The 27,024-nt window shown below is 35.8% G+C and overlaps 1 protein-coding gene across 3 annotated transcripts in view; it reads right to left on the bottom strand.

Annotated features, from left to right (window-relative positions):
- Nucleotides 1-27,024, bottom strand: part of MED23 (mediator complex subunit 23) — a 42,051-nt gene that overhangs the window by 8,690 nt on the left and 6,337 nt on the right. Inside the window, exons 6-23 of one of the 3 annotated variants that reach the window (XM_036871126.1) lie at nt 25,864-25,962; nt 25,186-25,287; nt 24,633-24,702; nt 23,235-23,347; nt 21,787-21,882; nt 21,227-21,244; nt 15,951-16,151; nt 14,277-14,420; nt 12,085-12,230; nt 10,849-11,094; nt 9,213-9,355; nt 7,890-8,064; nt 7,046-7,209; nt 4,408-4,532; nt 3,155-3,360; nt 2,886-3,066; nt 1,758-1,928; nt 1,102-1,318 (exon numbers count right to left, since the gene is read on the bottom strand). In XM_036871126.1, coding sequence (XP_036727021.1) covers nt 1,102-1,318; nt 1,758-1,928; nt 2,886-3,066; nt 3,155-3,360; nt 4,408-4,532; nt 7,046-7,209; nt 7,890-8,064; nt 9,213-9,355; nt 10,849-11,094; nt 12,085-12,230; nt 14,277-14,420; nt 15,951-16,151; nt 21,227-21,244; nt 21,787-21,882; nt 23,235-23,347; nt 24,633-24,702; nt 25,186-25,287; nt 25,864-25,962 — 2,617 coding nt within the window. The remainder of the gene's footprint in view (nt 1-1,101; nt 1,319-1,757; nt 1,929-2,885; nt 3,067-3,154; nt 3,361-4,407; nt 4,533-7,045; nt 7,210-7,889; nt 8,065-9,212; nt 9,356-10,848; nt 11,095-12,084; nt 12,231-14,276; nt 14,421-15,950; nt 16,152-21,226; nt 21,245-21,786; nt 21,883-23,234; nt 23,348-24,632; nt 24,703-25,185; nt 25,288-25,863; nt 25,963-27,024) is intronic. The other 2 variants (XM_036871127.1, XM_036871128.1) reach the window with 2 other exon arrangements.

Genomic DNA, 27,024 nt, shown 5'->3' with positions numbered 1-27,024 from the left:
GATAGGGATGGGACTAACTACTTTTCACTGCATCATGTGCATATATTACCCAATCCAGAAGAAAAGCGTTTTTAAAGGAATGCTCCCTTGAACTTCATACCTACTCTGCAGCGCTAAAACGCAATTCAGACTTCTGCTTTGAAGGGAGACATCTCAGATCAAGGACTAAGAAGAACTGCCCCCCAGATAAGTATGCCCTGTCCCCACAGCGGCTGCTCCAGGACTTCTGTGCTCTGTCACTGACCTCACCATGCTCCAGTTACCAGGCTCAAAACTTTAGAGTTGTCCTTGATTTCTTTCTTTTGATACTTTCCCCATAACTGGTCAGTCAAGCCCAATTCCTACTTCCTTGACTATCTGTCCCTTCTTTCTCATTTTCAATGCCACCACACTTGTCTAGATGCTAATCATACACCTGAACGTCTTGACATAAGTCTTTGAAATGGCTTCCTCCTTCCAAGACATGCTGCGGCTAGAACTGGATTCACCTTTCTAAAAGAATGCTTTCCATACCATGACTTTACTCAATAACTTCTAGTTAACTCTTGATTATCTGCAGGTTATAAAATCATAACTTCTCAGCCTGGCATTTACGGTGATCTACCACCAGGTACAATTTAGCCTAATGCGGCAATTGTTTTCAAAATGCCTTGTTTTTAACACCTCCATGATTTTTCCAAAGGATTCTTTCTGCTTATCATGCTCTCTTCTCCTTTCTCTTTATACAAATCACATACATCATAGTTCAAACACTATCCATCCAAGAAGCCTGCCAAGATCTGTTTAGTTCATAGTAACATTAGTCTGTTCTGAACTCATACTTCCCTCCTTCTATACTGATTTGGTAATTAATCACACACTATATAAAATAAGGGATCTCTTGTATATTACTTTTTTTTTTTTGGCTATGATTTAACTGTTGATATTTTTGTTTTCTATTTTATACTTCATGGTATCATCACATAGCACTGTCCCTCAAAAACACTTTTATTAAAAATTATTAAAATAAAACCTTTAGAACTACTATTACCCAAATGGTCATGCCCAGCCTACTTTTGTCTACAGAGCTATTAGATGGAATTAAAATTTGAAAAAGCTCACCATGAAATTTATATAAGCCTCCCAGGTGATCTAGTAGAGTCTCCAATGACTTGGATACTGGGAGCAACTCTAAAAATCTGTGGATTACTATATCAAATACTGGAAGGAATCGGAGACACACATTTCCAAAATAGATGGGCAGATACGGAGACTGGATCGGCACAGGAGGATCGACCTGCTCTGCCAGGCCCTCAAAATAGAGCTTCTCCGGATATTTCTGTGGAAGTGAGGAAATGGTAAATGTTTACGGGATCTTTTGTAATTTTCTTAAAAAAGGAGCTAAATAAACCTGTCATTTTTCGAAGAATATAAAACTGTGTTTGTTCCTGCAATGCAACGAAATCTAGAGTCCTTTACTCACCAAAAATCTCTATTATCCCAAAGATAAACCAAAAGAGATTTACATACGAAAGGATTGGTAATAACTCTTTTCATTTTGTATTGTAAGTACCCATGTCTACTAAAACTGTAGTTTCAATTTATTCTTAACATTAGAGATACTCTAGAACCTTGAGAAAGTTTAGGGAGCTAATTCACTTCTATACAGACCAGAGAGAAAAGAGCAGAGCTGCAGAGAAAACAGCCAAGTCAATTAGCCAAATACCTAAAGTTTGGCCTTAAAAAGGATTAATTGAAGCACTAATTTTAATTAGTACCTTGTGATAATTCATGTGCTTGGTGTGCCAGTCATTCTGTAGCCAGTGTTCTGGGGAATTTTCCTTCACAAAGTCACTTACTCGATTTCTAAAATCATTTGGTTTGAGCAACAGCAACTGAATTATGAAATAACAAACCTGGGCTTCATTCCCTTCATGACTACGCATGGCCTTTGGAGAAGAACAGAAAAATTAAATGAAAATGCCCAACCTGTGCAAAAGCATGGCTCTAAAGAGTCTAAATTTGAAAGCAGTAAAACTCACGATTATTAGAATTTCATTATATGTCTAGTCTACCCCAAAACAACTGTTCAGCATTCCTCAAACATATCTGACCCTTTCTTGCCTATTTTTGGCTCTCACCTAGAATGTCCATCTTTATTTTCTGAAATTTAACCCACCTTTTAAGATCCACCACCTAGGTAGATGTAATCTCTCATTGTTGCCTGGCAATATCTTCCCTACACCTCTAACTTATCCTTTTATTTTACTGATTTATAGACTTACCTTATTTCCCTTATTAGACTATAACCATCTTTATATCTATGCTCTACAGCTAAGAGGTAAATGTTAACCACTTAAGCTCCCTAAATATCACCACTATAGTATTAAAAAAAATGTAGCATTTTCCAGCCTGGTTCAGTGATTTTTCTTAAAATTTGGCCTGAAATAGACATCAAAATCAGGAGAAAAAACTGCTTGGGGAATACTGGGTGGCTATAAGAAGTACAGCTCAGTTATGACTATGGCTACCAAAGTGTACAGAAATGGTTATAAGCACTCAAAAAAGATTCAGTGACTTTTTACTACTTCCTGCCTCTAGTAGGAGCCTTTGAGAAGCAACTCAGGGCATTACAAGGCCAGGACCACATCTGTCTTATTTACTTCTATACCTTCTGTGCATACAACACAGTAGATATTCAATACATGCTTACTGAATGAATGAAGAAATTGGGGAATCTCTAGTCCCTTAGGGAATTGATAGCAATACTTGATTTATAGTATAAATTTATTAAATCCTTAGAAACAACATAGAACAGATCAGCACAAGATCCATTAGTCATACACATCGATCCAAAAGAGAATGGGACTGCTGAGAAATCTGTTCTTAAGTAAGTGTGTTCTTACCAGGCAGAGAATTAATCTGTCCAATGTAACAATGTTGTACTTCCATACCATGTCATTAAGAATTTCAATGCATTTGTTGAGTTGCTGACCCCCAGCTGATGTAGAGAACTCATATACCAGGAAATCTGCAAATGTCCTCACATGGACTACCAAGGCCCGAGCTCCAATTCTCTCTAACACTCTGGAAAGCAGAGAGTAAAAAATAAATTGCATTGCTGTAGGGTACAATGGCTTGCCAAATGGCATGCAGATCTAGGTTTCTGGCTTACCTATAGCCAATCTGATTAATATGATCTGTTTCCAGGAGCATTTTCCAGAGAAGACAAAGGAAGAGAGGAGGAGAGCGCTGTGCAGAAAAGTGGGTAATGATGTCATTTTCATTCGTCATTGACTTCCACTTCCTATACTCCTCCTCCACGTTTTTTTTCAGATTAAAACGGCTTTCCTGAGGTACATTATTTTGTTTAAAGAATGCCTACAAGGAAGATCAGAAGTTTACTTCAATGGTTGTAGTAAAAAGGGCTATGGCTACAGAGTCAAGAAACCAGGCCCGGCTTGACTCTAACACTAATAAATTCCAGGTGACCTCAAGCAGCTCAGTAATCAAGGCCTGAACTTCTATACTGGGAAAACACAAAGGCTTGACTGGATTATCTGTTAAGATTTCTTTCCTAGATTTTCTAAACAGAAATTCCAAGCAAGCCTGAATTTCAAACTTTCTTCAATCATCTGGTGATACTTCTGCTCATCTTTGGGAAAAAAAAAAAAGGAAAAGAAAAAGAAATTTAAGTACTCTTCGGTTACATATTTTAGTATATCTATAAGGAGAATCCATTACACTAGCCGAGTGATTCTCAGAGTATGGTCCCCAGCCCATCCGTATCAGCATTACCTGGGACCTGTAAGAAACGCAAATTCTCAGGCCTTATCCCAGACCTACTGAATCAGAAGCTCCGCAGCTGGGGTCCAGCAATCTTTAGCTAAACAAGCCCTCCAGGTGATTCTGATAAGTTTGAGACCTACTGTTCCAGCCCTATTAGAAGTTAACAGAAAACAGACGTTCATTATGCCTAAAATTTTCTCTGAAAAGTGGAAGACAGGTGAGGTTTTCCTTTCTCCATATTATAAAAGCCAAGTTTATAGTTTTGCTCTCTGTGTGATTTTAAAAAATCAGTCAAATGTACATGATGTGTATTCTGTGAAGTTCCATTACATTGTATTTCTCCCCGTTCCTGTTCTATGAGAAAGAATTTTTCAGTTAATGTGTTAAATCTCACAAGATTCTAAAACTGTTAACTAGTAAGATGAAGCCATAACAATTAAATTTTTAGAAACATATCCAGTCCTATAATAAGACAAGGAAAAACTCAAGAGATTTTGGAAGTAATAGCAAGGATTTACAAAAAAAGAAATAAAAGCTAATTTTCTCTGGGTATCATCAAAACTCTCTAGAATAACACAGTAAATAGGAAGAATGATTTCATATACTGTATATTCAATATATAATTCAAGATGAAATTACCTGCAGTGGGCCTGGAAAACAACTAAGAGTGTGTGAAGCCCAATTATGAGGAGTAAAACTCATGATGGTCTGAAGGATGTCTTTACACCAAGTTCCCTGAATTGAATCAGAGCCTGTAAAAAAATCTGAACACAAGCAAACAAATGTAACCCAGATATAAAAGATCATGGCCACAATTCATAAATGATATCACAGAAAAGTCACAAGTATGTACACTCAGAGAATTTCACTGCAGTGCATTCACTACTTAACTAGTCATCACATCGGTAAATATGAACATAACTAGTGAAAAGAAGACAGAAGACATTTGGTATCTTTTTTTTTTTTTTTTGAATTACAGAGCACCAATGATAAAAGATTGGTACAGGCCCACCACGACTGCTCATTTAGTTCACTCTGACAATGAGGTATTAGCACTTTACTGAGCCAAGGAAATAGAACTAATAAAGTACCACATATCTTTTCTGGTGGTTGAAACAGCTATAGACTATAACTCTCTAAACCAAAGAGGTTTATTTATGTAAAATAAGACAGTTTACACAAAGGTATTTGAGGTTGCTAAATTCAATAACTATTTCTTTAAAATAGCCATTCTCAAAGTGTGGTCTGTAGACTCTGTGGGTCCCCAATATCCTTTCAAGGATTCGATGAGGTCAATGCTACTGAAATAATAATAATACTAAGATATCATTGGCCTTTTTACTGTGTTGAAATGTGCACTGATGGCACAAAAGCAATGGAGGGTAACATTGCTGGCCCTCAGAACAAATCAAACAGTGGCACCAAACAATACTAATAGCCACTGTAATCTTCACCACAAAACACTCTTAGCAGGAAAAAAAAAAAAGGTGCCAGTTTCACTTAAGAATATCCTTGATAAAGTAGTAAAAAAGATTGTATCTCAGCCCTTAAGTACATTTATTTGTAATATTCTGTGTGATAAAATGGAAGTACGCATAAGGTGTTCCACCTACACACCAAAGTATGATGGGTATCTTGAGGAAAAATACTTGTGCGATTGAGTACTGGGTCAAATTAGTTCTTTTTTTTCAATGGGATTCCAATTTTACTTGAAAGAACATATAGTTTTCTGGATTTGGGCATTAGGCAGACATTTTCTTGAAAATTAACAAAGGGAGTCTGTCACTTCAAGAAGAACAAATGACTGCATCTTTTACCAATGATAAAATTTGGCGTTTCAAGTGAAAATTAGAATTTTGGAAAACTTATATACACTACCACAAGCCTAATAGTTTTCCAAAACTTAAAGAATTTTTCTAATGAAATCTACAGTGAGATTAAAAAATGTAATTTTCTGATACTGCATAATGAAATGCGTCAACATTTACAAGCTCTATCTACAGAACTCAGTAAACCAATGTTTTCTAAAAAACCAATTCATGAAGTCACAAAATATGCATGAACACAAAATCCATTAAATGTACAAAACAGACCAGTGGGTTATAATGTAACAGAGTACGAAGAGTTCACTGATAGGACTTCGTACTCCATTTAAGAAACTATCAATTTTTCAATTTTGTGTGACATCAAAGAATATTCATAATTAGCTGAAAAAGCTATTAAAATACTCTTCCCCTTTCCATCTCCTATCTGTGTGAGGCCATTTCTTTTTTACTTACTTCTACTAAAATAACACTTGCAATAGGTGAGATGTAGAAGCAAATATGAGAATCCAGCAATGTTCCTTTATATCAGATATTAAAGAAAGATGCAAAGGGCTTCCCTGGGGGCACAGTGGTTAAGAATCTGCCTGCCAATGCAGGGGACACGGGTTTGAGCCCTGGTCTGGAAGGATCCCACATGCCACGCAGCAACTAAGCCCCTGTGCCACAACTACTGAGCCTGTGCTCTAGAACCCACGAGCCACAACTACTGAGCCCACGTGCCACAACTACTGAAACCCGGCACGCCTGGAGTCTGTGATCCGCAACAAGAGAAGCCACCGCAATGAGGGCCGCGCACTGCAACGAAGAGTAGCCCCTGCTCACTGCAACTAGAGAAAGCCCACGCACAGCAACGAAGACCCAATGCAGCCAAAAATAAATAAATAAATAAATAAATAAAAGCAGCTCTATTAAAAAAAAAAGAAAGATGCAAAAAATGTAAAACAATGGTACTTCTCACTAAAGTTTTGTTTTGGAGACAATAGGGTTTATTTTTCATAAAAATTACATCATTTATGTTAACATGCAATAGGTTTATTACTGTTATTTTAAAATAAATCAAATATTTTAAAAACTCCTACTTTAATTTCTAACAAAGTAAATATCATATATGTAATCCATATAACAGAAAATCTTTGGGAATTTCAATTATTATTATTATTTTTTAAGAGTATCAGTGGTCCTGAGACCAAAAAGCTCAGGAACCATGACTTTAAAATGATGTTAGATGACCAAAAACTGATGTTCAACCTAGTTAAAATGGTAGTACACAGAGAAGAATTTACGTTAATTACTGAAATGGTGAAGATATGAAAACAACAACTGGTTTTTTGGAAACAAGTGAGAAGAATCTTTTCAGCAGGTTACCCTCCCCCCTGCCCCTTAGTAGTCAGGAGGGACACAGCACACTGACTCATCTGCTTCTGTTGGGGGCGGCTGCATATTCACTGTACCTGTTACGTGAGTTGCTCTAGCTAAGGTCAATATCAGGGCGCGGTTCAGTTCTTCAGATTCCGCTGAAAGCACCGTTTTGGGATCGCTAAGGAAGCGTGTAAACTGTGGCTGTACCTCCGAGCTACCTAATGCCGTTATAAGCCTGAGTGCAGTGCTCTCAACACTGAAAAGTGGGAGAACAAAAACAATCATTAAAAGATTAAGCTGCAGGTAAAATCTCAGAACTATAGAATTAAATCTAATTCTAGGTTAATCACAACGGGAAAACATGCAAACTATAAATTTCCCTTCTTTGATTAAAAACAAACAGACAAATGAACTCGTCTTTTGTGTGAGAATGAGCTTTGCTTAATTTGTTTTAAAAACCCAAGGTGCCAAATTTTACAGCAAAAACCAACTGACATTTTTACACATTTGAAAAAGATAGCTTGTAGTCTGCAGGACTAAAAAATTTCACCTGGATGCACAGCATTTCAAAAAGTACATCTTTTAAAATATGAAATATATTTTCACTTAGAGAAAATCAAAATGACATGATACTTTAACCATAATCTGAAGTATATTTGAATCCAGTATTCTAAAGGGCTAAGTTAGAATACAATGTCAAAGGTCTTGGAAGTACTTGTTCTCAGTCCAAAGATCCCTAGGCAATAATTCAACTACCTTACTAGGTTTCTATTTAAAAAGCTGGACTCTACTTCTTCTATACTGGAAATAAAACACTCCAGAAGCCCTGGAGTTTTATGACAGTGAATAAAAATACTGTAAGTTAATGGATTAAGTTCCCCATCTCCAACAAAGTTTCTAATAAATCCAAGGAAAGACAGTCTCCAATGAGCTCACCAGAGATGAAGCTGGTTCTGATTTGTTTGTGCAACTGCAGCCAAAGTATGAAGATGACTCAGGAGCTGAACTCTGTAATGAGGCTGAATGTGGTGCATCCGGTAGCTGAACATCTCAAGAAGCGTGTGCAAGATTCCCCAGGCATGAGACTTGAAAACAGTTGGCAGAAGCTGACCTTGAGGAACAAGACAATTTACGGCACCAATCAGTAAAAGCTATGTATTAAAAGATATCTGAAGAAAAGTCACAGAGTAAAATCCATGCAAAGATTCTGATCATGAACACACACACATACAAACATACAGATACACATGCACACATATATACACATATATTCTCCAAATTTTCTCCTTAATTTGTACTTTAATTTTAAGGAAGAAAATCCAGATCCTTATTTTTGGGTTGGCCAAAAAGTTCATTCGAGCTTTTCTGTTACAAAACGAACTTTATGGCCAACCCAACGATACCAACTTTGTTTTTTTTTTTTTCTGGAATTTGACAAATGATACTCAAGTTCATCTGGAAAGGTAAAATAAGAGCCAGGATATGGAAAAAAATTACTCTAACCTTCCTCACTTCTTTATTTATTTTTATTTAGTTATCTTTTAAATTACTTTTATAAAGTTACTGTTCCCAACCTTTTGAAGCATGAGGATCACTTTTTAACACACAAATTGTATCACACCCCCTCCTCCCTGCTAATAAAGTTTAATTTGACTTTCAATTATCTGGAAAAAAGAGTAACCATGGTTAAAATGATACTGTATTAGTAAAAAGTTAAAATTACCTCAAATCAGAAAAACACTTCCATATTAGAAAATATCTATTATTTAGAACTGCATAACAACCAACAGACATCATACAATGTCTTCTGCAATGCAGGAACACCCCCTGCCTATTGCCAGTCAGACTTGGTACTCATTGCTGTCCCAGGCAAACCAGAAAGAGAGGCAAATGGGACTGTGGGTTTTTATATGAGTACAGGCATCATGTCTGTCCTGCTCACTACATCCCAAGCACCTAGCACAATTACACGCCCCCTTTTTTTTAACCATAACTTTACTTTAAAACATGCATCCCACTCCCTTGACCCTCTGTAAGGGTCTATCCCTCTTTTTTGTTTTATTTTTCTCTGTAAGGTTTATCACCTGACATGTTCCATATTTCGATTATTTACATTTTTTGTCTGTCTTCCTCATTTAGCAGGTAATCTCTATGATGGCAGTGACTTCTGTACACTGCTATATCCCTAGCAACTAGAAAAGTATACGTTGAATGAATGGAAGCGTTAATGGTTAAAAACACCAGAAAGTTCTGTCTTACTGATAAATCCTTTGATGCCCAAAGACTCTATTTCCATATAGACCAATAAACGGCTATACGTTTCCACTAGGGCTGGAGCCAAGGCCACACTGGACTTTGCATGAGCAAGCTTTATCACTCTGGTAGCAATGCTGTGGATAAGGCTGAGGAGAAACAACAACATAAAATAAAAGAAAATAAAAATTCATTATTTTTGACATAAACACAGGAATTATTCTACTTATAGAGAACTTGGTATAAATCTGAACTTAAATATATGAAATGAATCAGCTCTGTTTTAATCATTTAGGTTGTACAGGACACATGGTAGTGATGCATTGTACAACCTGAGACTAATTCTGGTTTCCACGCTGCTTTCAATGTGCCTCAGGATCTCTCTGCTCACGGGAAAGCAAAATTTGGGTACAACTCATGTACCCAACTCAAAATTTGGGTACATGCTTGAATGGTTTTAGGATGTTTTTCTTTTTCAAATATGTAACTAAAACCATTTAAGAAATTAACTTTTGTTACAGAATTGCTTAACAAATCACTGGTAAGACCCAAATGTTAGGTACTAAAGGGACATTCCTCAATTTGGTCACATGCCAGTAAAGTGCTTGTATAATTCTAGCACAATGCTAACCATTTGAAAAAGAGCATGGTTTTTCTGGAACCAATGACCCCCCACCTGGAGGCCCACACACACATTCTCTTTGATCTATGCAGTGTTTGTAGTTTGAGCCAACATTTAACGGTTGAGAGTCTAGAAATAAAAGCCCTTTCCAAAAACAACCAAGAACTAGCTACACTAGTGTTCATTCTTACATTGCAGAAATTAGCACAAGTGGCAGCACCGTGAGTTGAGCCCCTCACGCTCCGTTCAGCCTCAACCCCTCTATACACACAGGCTTCCGTGCACACTATTACCTGACTCGCCTTCACGCAGCCCCAGGCAGGCATCACTCACTTACATTATCAGCCTGGCTCCTATGGGCACTTGAGGTTCTAGAATCACACCCAGCAGAGCCCTTTCCGTCTTTTAGAAACCATAAATGTCAATTCTAAAAGCACTCTTATGTATAGTCAGCATAGGGAAGATATTACAGTTTTTGCATCCCTGGACTCAGCAATTCTACTTCCAGCAAATTATTTAATAAAAATGGAATTATGGATAGGTGCAAAGACAGACAGAAAGGTGCAAAGACAGCCAGAAAGATAATCTTCATAGCCATCTTTATAACACTGAGACACTGCAATCTCAGTATCCAACTACGTGGAACTGACTAAAGAAACATACATAGACACACAAAAGACTTCTTTGTAGCAATTAAAACAGATGTTCCTGAAGAGCACTAGATCTAAAAATGTGTTTAATTAATATGTTTAATTAATACTCAATACATATATATAAATATAATTTTACAATGCTTATTTCTTATGGAGGGATTATAGCAATTATTTTCATTTTCTTTGGGTTTATTTGTATATTCTAGGATTCCTATAATAAACAATACCATTTTTGTAATAAAATAAACCTAGAGGTTTTTAAAAATATACCTGGCCATAAAATACACACACATAATCATGAAATCAAGTCTTTGCTGCACTGATATCAATTCCCTGACATAGGACCAAATAAATAGAAAGAACATACCTCATTTTGGCATGAACTGTCAGTGAATCCAGGAGGTTCATTGGTAAGGGAGTAATAGATCCTGAAGCCAAACAGCTCGTTCCAGGAAGAGGTATCCTCATAATTCCATTTCCATAAATAGTTTCTACCAGAGCTCCCATGGGTAATGTAAAACATTCTGAATTTGTAGAGTATGCATTACACAGCAGGGCGATCTTATAGTCATTCATCTGTAAACTTTTATTTCTAAGACTCTGCTGCAGGAACCTAAAATTTCAAGTTCCATTAAACAGAAAAAAATGCAAATAATTTCTAGAAAGGTAATTTGCATTTCTAAAAAAGTTTAATTTCCTGCAACTATATATTTATTCCTATAGGTATTATAGTTTCTGCCCAAAACATAGTGTTAACACATATAAAAGACTGAGAAGCATTTCAGAAAGAATGTAAGTAATTATAAGTGAACACTGAATGGTTGTTAAGTATGTACTATATATACTGCACTAAGATTCAGATAATGAAGAAATAACTCACAGATTCATGAACTAGCCTTCTACTTATCTATTTGCTTAAGTACAATAATATACCTTCATTACAGATGTCACTAAGAAAAAATGGTTAAGGGTTACCTCATAAAATGAAAGCCAAATGGAATGTGAAGTCTGACTACCCTACAGTCTCCTATGAAGAGATCTGACAGTCAGTCCTTTTCAGAAGTTCAGCCATTCCTAACACCCTTGACGGAAGCGCAGTCCTATCTAAAAGAGGGCATCTTCTTTGAGTAATCGCAGCTTTGGAAATGATGTAAGGGAGCATGCCAGCCAGATCAGCCCAATCAATCCCGGCAGCCCAGGGAGTGAAAGGTATCTCAGTCAGATCATGCTCAAATTCCAAGTACTTAAGCAATTTTGAAACATTTTCACATAGTTTTGGAAATTAAGTGTTTTAACTAAGGCAAAACATGTAAAAGCAAAGATTAGACCTGAAAATTAAAAAAAAAAAAAAAAATATATATATATATATATAAAAATATGTATCTCCACATACATATAAACAGGCTTGGTTAATCTTCTAGTTGCTTTCTGCTGCAATTGATCAGGTTCCCTTAGTTATAACGTACACATTAAATATTTACCCTCACCTCCAGTGGATGTGGGAAGATTTCCATACTTCACATAAATACTGAGACCAATATTAGTCTACAACCCACTATTTATTAAATTAAAAAAATGAACTGTCAAGCTACAAACAACTTACTCATGGTGAAGCTTTAGGGAATGAGGTATTGGAATCTGTAGCTTGGAGTTGTCATTTTGGGCTTTTCTATTGAGGTGAATCCAAATGCAGGTCATTGCAAAGGCATGAGTTGACTGGGGTTTGTTAATGTCAGGAACTGGGATAAACTAAAAAAGAACAATTTAAACATAATAAGAAAGAGTAGAATTAACTAATTATATATATTTTAGTAATCCATTTCTGCTGTATCTCATAATTTAGCTCCAACTGTCCTTTGACTGTTCAATAACACAAATCAGAAGATCTAACAGCTATCAAATACTGAAACTATTACAAGATTGTTTTTACTTGCCAAGAAAATAACAGAAATCCACAGGTGCTTAGTCAAGCTTTTCCTACTGCCACAAAGCATTCATAATCATTAAATTTTTATTCTTGGACTCCCCTGGTGGTGCAGTGGTTAAGAATCCGCCTGCCAATGCAGGGGACCTGGGTTCGAGCCCTGGTCCAGGAAGATCCCACATGCCACGGAGCAACTAAGCCCGTGTGCCACAACTACTGAGCCTGCGCTCTAGAGCCCGTGAGCCACAACTACTGAAGCCCGCACGCCTAGAGCCCATGCTCCACAGCAAGAGAAGCCACCGCAATGAGAAGCCCGCGCACCGCAACGAAGAGTAGCCCCTGCTCGCCGCAACTAGAGAAAGCCCGCGTACAGCAACGAAGACCCAATGAAGCCAAAAATAAATAATAAAATAAATTTATTAAAAAAAAATTTTATCCTTTAAAAATTAAACACATCATTATGAAAAAAATTAATCACATCATTATCTTACTGAGTGTGATAAATATGAATACAGAGTTTCTAAAAGTCACATATATGCTTTCCAAGAACATATAAGAGACATGCAATCTAAATGAGTAGCATCAAACATATTGTTTATCGATGGGTGAGATGACATGGATGTCTGGAATTTGCTTTAAAATCATCCGGCATTAATAAAAAAGATGAGGAAAGAAGATGAAATAAGAATATTTCTTGGACTTCCCTGGTGGCGCAGTGGTTAAGAATCCACCTGCCAATGCAGAGGACACAGGTTCGATCCCTGGTCTGGGAAGATCCCACATGCCGCAGAGCAAATAAGCCCGTATGCCACAACTACTGAAGCCCGCGTGCTGCAACTACTGAAGCCCGTGCACCTAGAGCCTGTGCTCCGCAGCAATGAGAAGCCCGCGCACAGCAATGAAGACCCAACGCAGCCAAAAAAAAAAAAAAAAAAAGAGTATTTCTTGGTGATGGGACAGGAGTTTCTTTTTCTATTTACTCTACATTTTTTGTGCATTTTAAAATTTCCATAATAAAATGTTTCTGAAAAATGAAAATCATCGGGCTTCCCTGGTGGCACAGTGGTTGAGAATCTGCCTGCCAATGCAGGGGACACAGGTTCGAGCCCTGGTCTGGGAAGATCCCACATGCCGCAGAGCAACTAGGCCCGTGAGCCACAACTACTGAGCCTGTGCGTCGGAGCCTGTGCTCCGCAACAAGAAAAAGGCCGCGATAGTGAGAGGCCCGCGCACCGCGATGAAGAGTGGCCCCCGCTCGCCACAACTAGAGAAAGCCCTCACACAGAAACGAAGACCCAACACAGCCAAAAATAAATAAATAAAAATTTTTTAAAAAGTACACCAATCACTATGCTATCATGTCACAGAAATCAGAGCAGATATGTTAGGTAGCCAAAATTTCTAAAAAAAAAATGACAATCATCAATATATACCATATTTTACTCAAATACCTTATATAATAAAACACTAGTGTGACACACTCAATTGGCAAACAACCAAAAAAACCATATTAACAGATACTGATGTTATGTGGTCATTCAAAGTGTATAGATTAAAACAGTTTCATGCTTTAAAAAATTGTAACCCTCTTTAGAATGTAGAGAAAGAGCTTGTCATACTAGATGTTCAAATGTGATTTAACATAAACTTCAAAAATAATCTAGTTCAATTTCTGCACTTTATACAGGAGTAAACTAATGTCAAGAAAAACTGAATGTCTATCCCATGATCACAGCAATCACAAAAACTGGGAAAAGAACCATGTTTCCAGCTTTCAAGTCCAGTGCTCATCTCACAAAATCACACTAAAATCCTTAAACATAAATTAGACATAATTCTAATCACATTGTTAACTATTTAGTAAAACTTACTTCTTTTTCTGGGTACAGAAGGTCAAAGAGCTTCATGACAGGGAGAAAATCAGCTAGTGCATTTTTCTGAATACTTCCAGAAATGAATTGCAAGAGAACCCACATCAGATGATCTCTGCCTTTAATCAGTCCTCGCCCTGCTAACTGTAAAAAACGTTCAAATACAAATCTACACAGCCAGTTAAAGAAACAGATAGAGTAAAGTTTAAAGAAAAAAAAGAGAGAGAGAGAGAGAGAAACCTTGTTCTCAGAAAGTTAGCATCTAACGTTTGCATTTACTAATTACTTATTCTCCACTCAAGGCACACCCAGCAAAGCCTTTTAAATTATTTTAATATTATATGTTTTCTCCCTGACCTCCAAAACAACTATGCATATCAAAAATTAAATGTTTTAAAACATGATTAAGTCGATCATGTATGCATGAGAATCAAGTTTAATTTGGGAATATTACTAAAAATATTTCATCAAAACACAAGGAGTACTTTATTATACCAAAAGGATTAAATTTATTTTTTTTACTCCTCAAGGACTGGTTGTCAAAAACACTTTTCCTGGTTTCCTGTAGATGATAACAGAAACCAGTGGTGGTGATAGGGGTGGTGGGTAAGTGGTGGTTGAAAGGATTTTAACAACTCTTATGAAAAAATTTCCCCAAAATAATCTAGACTATCAAGATGTTATAGATACAACAACACTATTTTAATCCCAATGTGTCCAAAGCCTTATGCCTTATTCCCATTCAATGTGTCTAACCCTTTCCACAACTTACTCTTCCACTCGAATTCCCTGTTTTGGATTTATTGTTCTACTCTTTCATTCACTGCCTAAGCAGAAACCAGTGAGTGATCCTAGATTCCTTTTACTCCCTGTCACCTATCGTCACCAAGTCGTATTCACCTCCCAGCATACCGGGTTTCTGGCTCCTCCTCTCTGTCCTGGTTTAGGTCTTCAGCATCTCTCACCCAGACCACTGCAACAGCTCCCTTACTAATTTCTTTGCTTCTGATTTTTCCAACTTGTATACGATGATGTCATTCCCTTCCTCATTTGCTTCCCAAAGTAAATTTAACTCAGAACAAACACAGGGTCATATAAAGTTCTCCATGTCTGGTCTTACCTTCCTGCTTTCCTCATCTCACCAACACTTTCTCTTTTATATTTTTCTTTCCAGTTATCACACACTTCTGTCCCTTTCCAAATGACCATCTTATTGTTATGGAAACACTTTCCTATCTTTTCCTCTTGGCAAATTTCTACTTGTCTTTCAAGTAATAGTTTCAAGATCCCTTTGATAAAGCCATTCCTGATGTCTTTAATAGGGACTGTTCTCTCATTCCTATCACAAGGAAACATGCTTCCATTATGTGAACTATAATATTATAATCAAATTGTTTATACCTATATCTTCCCACCGGTAAAGAGCTCTTTGAGGGTACTGTACTAGTGCCTTTTCATTTTGTATCTCCTGGTCCTTGCACTGTGAATATGTGGAATGAAGAAGTGAATGCAGTTTTTATGGTGACAAGAAAGTGAGAAGTTAAGAAACCATAAAGGCACTGAACAAAACAGAAATCAGAGCTCAGAACTTCTGTTCACTAGGTAACATCCACACCAGTCTAAAACACACTAATCAACAGGTAAAGTGGCTCTGACAAAGGGTGTGGTACTTACCTTCTGATGAAGAGAAAGGACCATATGTGGAAAACTTGCAAACTGGAAAAGCACAAAGAAAATGAGCTGGCTCGAGAGATGCTGCCAGAGGAGTTGGCTTGTTCCCCCATCATCAAACTTCTCCTCGGTCTCCGATCGCTCCATGGCATAAACCACCAGATCCACCAACTGGTCCTCCAGCACAGGGCAGCGCTGCTTGTGCTGTAGGGCAGAGATTAAATACAGTATTCCAAAAGCCTCCCGGTTAGTTTCAGAAGTTACCAGTTAATGGGCATTAATCGTAACAAGAGGCTGAGAAGCATGGAATGAAGTTGAACTTAGAAAGTTAAGGTTAGATTTAGTCTATTAAAGCTGCATCATGTTACATTATCATAGAGGATGAGTATCATAAAAAATTATTTTTCAGGTCTCACGCAAAACAGGCTTCCCATTAACTTTTGACTTTCACTATAGACATCATTGTTCCACTATGACAAAGGACACTACACAGTAGAAAATTTTGTTATTTATTTTTTGAACAAAGATCATTTAAAAGAAAAACGAAATGGGGATAACAGTATTAATTTTGCAATCTAGCTCAAAATATGAAAACCCTGGATTTCCAGGAATTAAATACTATGACAGGAGAGCAAACAAAGTAGTGTGTGATCTATTTATTTAAAAGTAATCACCACATGTTTACACTAACTTTATATACAGAGGTATATCTAAATAGCTTCCAGATTACTCAACGTCTGTTTTTCAATGTGTGGTATTGATCTGATACTGAAAGGAAAACTTCCTCTACAAACAAAAAAAAACTTGATCTCAAAGTTAAATCTCTGCTCTTCCCTCTTAGAAGCCAAACATAATGCAGCTTTAATTTTAAATTAGACTATTTTAAAAATCTAAAACAAGAAAACGAATTGAGTTTAAACACTAAAAATGAAAATGCAACTTCCCTTTCTAGAGGCAAAAAGATTTATGCTTTTTTAAAGTGATTTTAAAAAATGTACTTTTACCAAAAGAAATATGTTAAGCCATATTTTAAGCCATTTTTATACTTTTAATAAAATATGTTATATGACTTAATAGCCAGGCAGTTGGAAGCCTTTCTAATGAATACAATACTAACATAGATGCTTTCCCTATAAACTTTAGATGTGATTATTAGTCTTTTGCCATGAAAAAGGGATATGATTTCTTTAAATTTAGGGGAAAAATGCAAAATGGGGACGAATTTGGAAAAAAACAAAACATAATGAATAGCATCCCCTCTTTTGCATGCTTTCTGCCAGCTCCAAACTTGTAAAGCTCCAATATAGCTGCACTTTCTTAAAGCATGCAAATAAAACAAACATCTATCCAAAACAGTAAGCATCAATGGTTGTTTCATATTTTTTCCAAAAACACAATGCCATGATCACAGTTCAATCACATTACAGGTTTACGAAGAGCAATATTAACACCACCAGTTGGGACTACAGTACTTTTCCTCCAAATGTAATTATCATTATGAAGCAGAGCAAAGTGCAACAGACAACACTACAAACTATTTCTTAAATCAGCATGCAAAACTACTGTGTACAGGGCTTGAAATTCACTAGTTCTGCCAACCACCAACAACCTAAGAAATGTGTCAGACAACACAAATTTAGAGCGAGATCATTCAAAGTATACAAGAGTCAGAAAAATTTGTGAAAAGAAGTAAAGCCAGAATTTCCAGTAGGAATTTTTCTTCAGCGATGGGAATTTGCTGCTAGTTGGAAACTAACCAATTTGTCATCTATTCCTCCATCCGTGATGGTCTTCCGTCAGTCTGCTTCAGGAAAAAAAGAATAAACTAAACAAAATTGGTTTTTAGCACCTGGGTCATTTTTGAGTTTCCCTTATTAGTATTAGCTATTTGTTTCAGAGAACTGGATTTTTACCTACATATTTTTAGGAGTGCAGTGATTGATGGTCATATAGTTAATGATTTAGAGGAAAACCAAAAATACTAAGATTTTGGCAAAGTAAGAACAACTAGGAAATTTACAGTCAAAGCTGACAAGCTTTCAGTGTATACCATGACTCAAGACTACCCCCAGATTTTCTGTTAATAATTAAATCAGTCAGGAATCTCTATGGTACCAAATGCACTGGTTAGTCTGAGGGTAGCAGAACATCTATCAGAATGAATATATTTCCCAGGTGTTTTTGGTTAAATCCAAGGATAGTTCTCAAACCAAGTTTAGGGATAGCTTACACATGTTCCTTTTTTTACTTGCCAATTTTAATAATATGAAAAAAAAAAAAAAAAAAAAGAGGGAAAAGTCTGGAATATAAAATGATCTGTGCTACTAACTACTATAGAATAAGTTTTGCTTTAGTTTTCAACTGCTAAAAGATAATTACATTAAAATTAAGATTCTCCATCACATAAATTATTTTATAAAGTGGAAGAAATGAAAATTTGTAAATCAGTTTAATGATCTGTGAATAAAGGCTAATTATCAATCATAGGGTGTGATAATTCTGGTAGCCAATGGATGCTATGTCTATGGTTATTCACAACTTGCTGAAAGCTTTCATAAATTTAAGTCTTCAAGATATAGGCATACAAATGGAATTAGTTTACATCATATGTATATGCATGTTTAGTTAAAGCCTGTTTTAACAATAAGAATCTAAATTCAGTATTTTAACAATGCAATTTCTGCATAACAGCTCAAACTGTATCGGAAACTTGTATTAAATTTTCAGTTTTGGTAAACGCTGAAAATCAGGCACAAGGAATTAATAGAAACATTAAGCCCCATCCATGCCCCTGATTTTTTCCCACCACTATTTAAAATGGCAAATGATAATGCTTTCCGTCTTAGTAAGCATATCCTATATTAAGTGGCCTCTGACATTTTCATATAACAGTTTTGGTACTGCTTATGTGGTGCAATTTTAACATATTGTACTTAGGTGGGCGTAAGTTAATTTAAAATCATTATTTCAGTGCTAGAAATCAATTTTAAAGCAGTATCTATTTAGGACAGGTTGGGAAGAAAAATCCCATTGTATGTCATTTATCATATTCTCTACCAATCAGAACTGGAGTCCCATGCCAGTTAATACCACTTTCAATGGTGCCTTTTAAGGATAAACTGAGTGATCAGTCTAGTACTTCACTGTCTCAGGGCAGCCAGAGTTCATATACCACCACATAAGAGCTTGAGGAGTGAATCTGTTTTGTAATGCTCTTATTCAGTAGAAAGAATACAAACTCTTGTGCAAATACACAAAACAGGATTCTCACACTGTGAACACTCTACCTTGCTGGTCACAGAACTGGGCTATTTATGACCTTCTGAATGCAACCAATTTTAGGATAAAATACCATAGCCCAATTCCTACTGGAAAATGCAATATGGATAGCTCTTAAAAGGTTTCAAAGCTTTAAGTAAATTATTGCATTGCTAGAGAGAGGACAAGAAAGTATAGTGCAGGATATAGTTCTGTAATGATAAAAGATGTGATGAGATAACTTGTTTATTTTTAATCATATGCTTCTTATACAGTGTGCTCTCATTTTCTACCCTACTCTCCAGGTGGTAAAAATAATATATCAAGTCAATGCAGCATATATCTTACAAGTGCGCTCACTAGTTTTCTCCCAAAACAATTAATGATGAATTGTGAACTTCTGACAATGTTTACACTACAGTGAGATCAATATTAATAATGTTCTGTCAGCATTTCCATTATAAACTTTATTTTTTACGGATTTATGTCTTAGTCATAAACTTTTTTTAGGTTGAAACTTGTTACTGAAAGAATCAGATCAGAAACACCCTTCTCAAAATTTTGTCAATTTCTAGTTTGAGAAGAGCTGCCCCTCAAAAGCAAAAAGCTAAGGATGGCTAATAAGGATATCTGGGGGAAGGTACTTGCAGCTCAAATGACCATGGGTACATTCATTCACCAAACTGCAAAAAAAAACTGAGTCAAGTATGCCTTAAAGCTCACTGCAAAAATTAGTTTTAAGACATAGCACGAAGCATTCTTTCAAGGTTCACTGAATACTTACCTCTAACTCAAGTGAAAGCTGATCAGAGTTAATGACTTGGTGTTTAAGATGTTACATTGACAGGTTATGTGAGGTTAACTGTCAGATACTGTGGTGTGAAGCAGTTTCAGTTTCACATGAACAAAGGCTTGTCCAAACAAGGAGACTTGGTAAATTTTTCAGAAGAAAAAACTTAAAATAATAAAAGAGATACTGCTACTAGGGTGAGGTTTGGCATGCAAAGTTTCAACACTGAGCAAGTTTTATGGCCAAGCTATATGTCCTTAAAAATAGGGCTTTATAAATGGAAGCACTGGCACAACCTTCACTATAGTATTGCAAACAGCAACGCTATTTTATATAACCTAGACAAGAACGTCTTTTTAAAATCAAAAAGCTGGTCTATTTTAATATGTTGGGCTCAAAAATTTTTAACAAAAATAATGAGAACCACTATTTTGCTTAAAATCTCAAAGGTGAAAAGTCCTGGAACAGGCTTGGGACTGTATAAGAGTTTGGTTTATAAAGTTTGGCCATTTCGTGTTCCTCCTGCCACAGGTGGACTTCAGCTGCGAGGCGCTCACTGCAGGAGGAGGACACTTCTGGCAAAGACAGACAAAGAAGGGTGTTTGTCAAGCAGGTGTGGGGTCACCTAAGAGTGTGACATTTCTTAGTCAATCTCCGTGTTTCCAAAAAAACTTCCCCATGTAAAGCGTACCACTCCAACTTTTAAAAGTAGCATATCTCTGTTAAAGTGCTTTTGTTCTCTTTTTTGTTTTGTTTTTAATTTGTTTTTGTTTTTAGGCAAAGCAACATAAGTATTTTTATTGATGTTGTTGTTTGTTTATGTTTTAATAGTCTGGAAAGATAAAGGCCACCACAAATCTTTCCATCTCTGAAAATTCCACCAGGCTAGCTTTAGCCCTAAAGTATGAAAAACAGTAAAATGGAGTGGGAAGGAAAAACAACCCATCAAAAAAGTGACAGGCTTTATCATGTGCCAGGTGTTGTCTCTTGATTTGGTTAAAAAAAAAAAAGAATATTAAAAAAAAACAAACACCAAAAACCAAAAGCAAAAACAATCCACCAAAAACAACTCTCATATCCCAAGAAGAAATTCATTTTAGTGGCCTTGGTCTCAGCATGGTCCTGCCAATTTCAAGCCCCGACCATACACGTATTCTCTAAATGGAATCAGTGGCTACAAAGCGGCCAGCGTATCGTTAGTCACAATACAACAGTAAGGTTGTGAACATACCTGAGCAATGTTCAAGGTCTAGAGCATTGGAGGATGGGCAGGACAAGACAGGACAGAACAAAAATAAAGGAAGAAAAAAAGAAAAGACAAAACAGTGACTATGAGGCCAGCCTCAAGGAACCCAGAGTCAGCACAAACCCTCCCACATGTTAAACCACCAAAAACACACACCAAAAAGAAAAAAAAAAATCAGCAATTGAGGCCATGCTGAAAATACCAAGGGTTATAAAAATAGATACCCGAACAACAAAAAAAGTCAAAAATTATGGTTAAGTCATGTGTAGGTTTCTCTGGCAAAAGGTATACTTGAAACTGGCCTTATAGAAAAAAAAGCAATGCAAAATAAACCAATTTTTAAAATATCTCCTTCTTAATTTAAACATTCTTAAAGCAATATATAAATGATAAGAATAATACATTGTTTAATAAACCATATATTTAAAAAAAAAATCACCAAATAGTTCTTAACTGTTTTGCTCAGTTAGCTATAGCAAAGAAAAGAGAAAAGAATAGTGCAGATTCTATGCAGAATTTACTAGGTTTCCAGCACAGTACAGTACCTGCTTATTTAAACCTAGCATATTGCAGACCATATCCCTGGAATAAGGCTGCTCCAAAACATATCTCAACAAAGCAGTCTGTGGTTCAAAGAGATCCTTTAAAGAAAATAAAGAAAATTATTGCTTCAAGATCAAAGTTAATGTTAATTCAAATAATTTGAAATTGGGATCAAAAAATCCTCTAAAGGCACTTGTTACCTTCACACAGTAGGCAGTATCTAGTGGAAAAAAATCATAGGATTTTAGTGCTTACAATTAATCTGTTCCCACCCCTCATTTGATAAATGATGTAACTGAGGTGAAGGGACTTGCCCAAGGTCATAGAGGAAAACTTAGAAATGGCTTCAGCTACAGTCACGTGAAAGTCTTAAGCATCAGTGTAGGGAAAGGATTTTTTTCCCCAGAAATCTAATCAAAGAGGAATGGAGGCAGTTTCTAATCATTCTCCTACAAGTGTAAACATAAACATCATTTCCAAATTTGGAGAGGACAAATGACTTGATAGCTCACAGGTTAAGAGTTCGAATCCTGACTATACTATTTCCTAAATGTGGGCCCTTTTAGTCAAGTTACTACTCTACTCAGTGTCTCAGTTTCATCATCTGGATAATGGAAATATTAAGATGATAGTTAAGAATAAAAGTTGTTGCAAAGTTAAGAATAAAAGTTGTTGCAAAGTAAGCTCTTAAAACAGTGCCTGGCACATAGTAAGTTCACAATAAGTTTCTGTTTTCATTATTACTTGCTATCATTATTGCAAATTCCATTTAGTTTACCACTTTTTCATCTTCCAAAGTTTTGGTGACTAATATGCCAAGAACCCAGAATTGTCACTTTAGTTGCACTATTTTACACTCCTCACTTTTGGAAAAGTTTCCTAATCACTGTCTATGTCATTTTTGACATGAAACATTTACATGAAAAGTATCTTGCCCTCCCCATACCCTGCTCTGTCACTACTCCAAACCCCAAGATAATAAAATAAATCTGTCATATTTCATTATAGCTTTATGTCTATATCACATATTTCATTTTACGGATATTTGTGGATTTTTTTCCTTTGAGAAATTTCTACTCTACTTTTGTCCTCCCCTTTTGACAAAAATCTAACAAATAGGAGGCTCACTCTTCAAATTTTAGGGACACTGCAAATTCATTTTTGGTCCCTGCTTTGTAAAGGAAAAGTGAAAACAAGGAATCAATTAAAAACTTCAATTTTCTAACACCAAGTGCTTTGCCAGAAGTGGACCATTGGAACATAGACACCTGCAATATCCTAAACCACAGGCTGTACTTGGATATTGAAATCATATGATAAACCATAAACTATCTTTCATTAAATATTTACTTCTTCAGTCTTTGAAGAGACAATTTAGCATTACACATCAAATAATCCACAATGAAGACTCTTAGATGGATCAAAAGTTCCATCGTATTTAGCAACATACCTTATCATATGGCAAGAGGCCTTTCAAAGGAAAACGGAGAGTTGCAGGGTCCAATTTCCATGAATTACAAATGGCGCCTGAGTTATTTACAACTGGCAGAAGGCTGCAACGGCCTGTATGCATTACAAAAAAATGTTTCTAAATAAATGTGAACATAGCAACGCCTGGTCCTTCATTCACTCTACAACTATTTAATGAACATCTATGCTGAACCAGGCACTGGTTAAAAATATGTTTTAATTAGATAGAAGTTTGGGAATTTTCTTTGATTATTTTTAGTCCAGGTGGTTAAAGACCAATTTGTACAGGCCTTCCAAACTCACAAATGTTGCATTTGTCCAGGGACAGAGGTCGGCAAGCTACAATCCATGGACAAAATCCACCTGTCTTTGTAAAGTTGTACTGGAACACTGTTGCTTTTGCACTGTAATGGCAGAGTTGAGTAGTTGCAACAGATTGTATAGCCCACAAAGCCTAAAATATTTGTTATATCACCATTTATAGAAAAAGTTTACAGACGCTTAATCTAGGGTCAACCTGAGTAACTTTAAACATGATGCTCCTAGAAGCCTTAGATGTAGTCTATGACCATCAATCAGTTCATGTATCCAAATGACTGATAAATACTGTCACTGCGATGTCCCACAGGCACCTCAAGTTCAACATAACTTAAACTAAATTCAACATCATCCTTCTCAATCCTTCCATAATTCATTAAATGATGTCAATATCTACTCAGTTACAAAAGCTAAAAGCCTAAGAATTATCTGTCTAGTGTCTCTTTAGTTTATTTTTGTATTTCCAGTGCCCAGAATAGCACCTGACTCACAGAAAGTGCTAAAAACTTGGTCATTGACTAAATAATGTCTATGTTCCAGGCTGTTCTGAGGCCACCATGATTTCTAGAAATTATTCAGGAATATATATGAGCACTGCAAAAATTGCAAATCACGTGCTTGTTTTTAAAAGAAAATTCTGAGAATCTAACAAACATGAAAAAATGGAAAACAAAATAAATGAAATACAGAGCAAAGGTGTAAATTGGAATGGGCTGAGAGAGTCAGATAATCGAGGGGCAGATCTACCACGATTTCCAGTTGCCTAGAGATTCCATGGTGCTTTACTAGCTCTACTAAAAGTTCCCTCTAATCACGAGGAAACACATCTTCTAGAATGGTTCTATCTGAAACTTAGACCAGTCCAGACAGTTGCTTTTCCTTCCCTGTACTTAACACACAAAGTACCTGAAGCAAGTAAAAGGACATTATTAAGCTCCTAGAGTTATACTAAAATGACAGGTCACCAAGACATGTATAAGATACCAACCATCAACTTTGTTCAATAGTCAGATCACTAAAGATCAGGTACTATTTAGTATATTTTGAATTATGATCCTACCGCAAATGGAGTTGATCCTTGCTGTTGGCCTGAAGGTATCCACAAAGTCTGATACCAGGTTTCCAAGTAACTGAAACAAAACACAACAAAACAGAAAACAAATAGGTATAAAAATAAAATCAAGATTGCTCTGAATACAAGAATCATTTACATAAAATGAGATAATATGTAAAGATTGAGTACAATTCCTGGCACATAAAATTACTCAAAGGTTAGTTCTCTTTTGCTTCCTTCCAAACAATTACTTACCAGTTCATTTCTCCCTGAATTAAGTCAGGTCATACCACCATGTTCTTAGCTATTTGATGAAGCTATGTATATTTCATCACATAATATATAAACTGTCTCAGCAGGACAGCAGAGAAATGAAATAAATACATATTATATATTATCTAAGGATAAAGTGACTGTTAAAAGAATAAGCACACAAAAAATCACATTATTATCTAGGAATAAAGTGACCATTAAAAGAATAAGCACACAAAAAATCAGATTAATGTAACGATTTTTAATAAAACTTTCTATTAAAAATTTTAGAAAATATTAAATTTACCCAGTGTGGAAGTTTTCCCTCAGGATATAATTTCCTGATCTCTGTGACTGCAAAATATGCTGGTAATAAACAAGCATTTCTTTCCAAGATATATGCTATAACCTAAGAAAAATAAGAGGGTGATGTTATTATTTTGACTAGTCCCACAGATAAGCCCTTTAAATGCAACAACAACAAGAACTATGGTATTAAAAAGTAGAGATGTTACTTCATGGATTCACTGGGCTTAAACTGTAGCATAAAAAATTTGTTTATATGTGAATATCTAAAAATGAAGATTAATAAATAATAAAATGACTGCTGATAGTAAGAAACATTGAAAATGCATCAATTATTGGTAGACTCTAATAGGAAGGCAACAGACTAACAATTCTTGCAACATTAGTTACAAAGCACAAAGATCTTTTAAGTGGTCCACAGGCTGATGTTTTAAAATGGCTGAAAATACTTTAACATCAATATTGTTGTTTTCATAGTTAAAAACCATGAATTAATTAAAATATAAAATTTCCCTTTGAAATACAATGAAAGTGAAATAGCACCTTTAAAACACGATTTTTGTAGAAGTAAAGAAATGGAACGTTTTACAAACTACCATAAGTTTTAAAAGCACAGAACTATGTGAAACTAGACTTTTTTTAGGATATGATCAATGAATTGCAGACATGTTTAAATTACCTCTCTTGCTGCTAGAAGCTGCTGTACAACAGCTGAGCTCACTGTATTGGGAATTGTTAAGGTTTTCTCCAAAATCACTTTTAAGAGATCTCGAACACCCTGATAGAACAAAAAAGTCATAGGTTAAAATATAAAAACGTCCCCGGTGCTAGTTAAAACATCTAAAGTTTTCAAGGTTATACACTTGGGAAAAAAAATGTTACCCTCAAGGTCACACTTTTGATTTTTTCTGAACCAGAGCTAACATTCAACCCCCTAACATTAACCCAAGAGAAGTGTCATGTTCCAAAGCAGGACTCTAAAGAATGGCTTGCAATATGAATGAACGAAGAAAGTCACTTATAAATAAAAATTAAACTTTCCACACTCTGCTAAGCTTTTTTTGACCTTCACAACATTAGAAGAGTTTCTATTACTATGAGGGTCCAAAAAGTTTAATTTGAGCTTAACAGACAGAAATATATTTGAATATAACTTGAAAATACTCTGAAAACAGGGACAATAATACAAACTTTCTGGCAGATGACCTTTTCTACTCCTTCCCGTTGCATATTCTAACTTTATTCCCCCTTCTCATCATCTATCACATACTTTAATCCCTCAAACTTATTGAATAAGGCCATTCTGTTAACTGGTCATCCACTCATATCTATTACCAGTTGCATTATTTCAGAGCAGAATCTGATATATAGAGAAGAAATTTCATTCCATAGTATAAACAATGTGATCAATCTTGTAAAAAAGACAGACAAAACATATATATATGAAAGAAACTAGAAACAATTATAAAGCACCATACAAATAAGTAAGGAGGTAAAAACTACATATTAATGCTGAGAAAAGTGAAGTACAAGTACAGAGAAAATAATCAGAAAAAGCTTCTTAGAATTAGTTCTGTATTAAATCACGATTCAAACCAATACTTATCAGTTAAGTCATTTTAGATTAGCAAAAATACAGACATAAAGCACAGGGTCAGGTATTGGCAAGTCTTTCAGGAAGGACAATAACAAAAGTGGCTTGAATGAAGGAGAAGCTTCTGCAGCTATGGAGCTCCTGAGATGCATTATGAGACACAGTTAGAGAGTGTATGCTGTTGGTTTTGGTCAAGAGCAGAGTGCTGAAGACACCAGTTAAGGAAGGAAATGTGTCCGAGGGAGG

The sequence above is a fragment of the Balaenoptera musculus genome, chromosome 12 (assembly GCF_009873245.2).
Source record: "Balaenoptera musculus isolate JJ_BM4_2016_0621 chromosome 12, mBalMus1.pri.v3, whole genome shotgun sequence".
Taxonomy (NCBI): Eukaryota; Metazoa; Chordata; class Mammalia; order Artiodactyla; family Balaenopteridae; genus Balaenoptera; species Balaenoptera musculus.
Note: the sequence above shows the minus strand (reverse complement) of the source record. Positions and strands in the feature narration are given on the sequence as shown.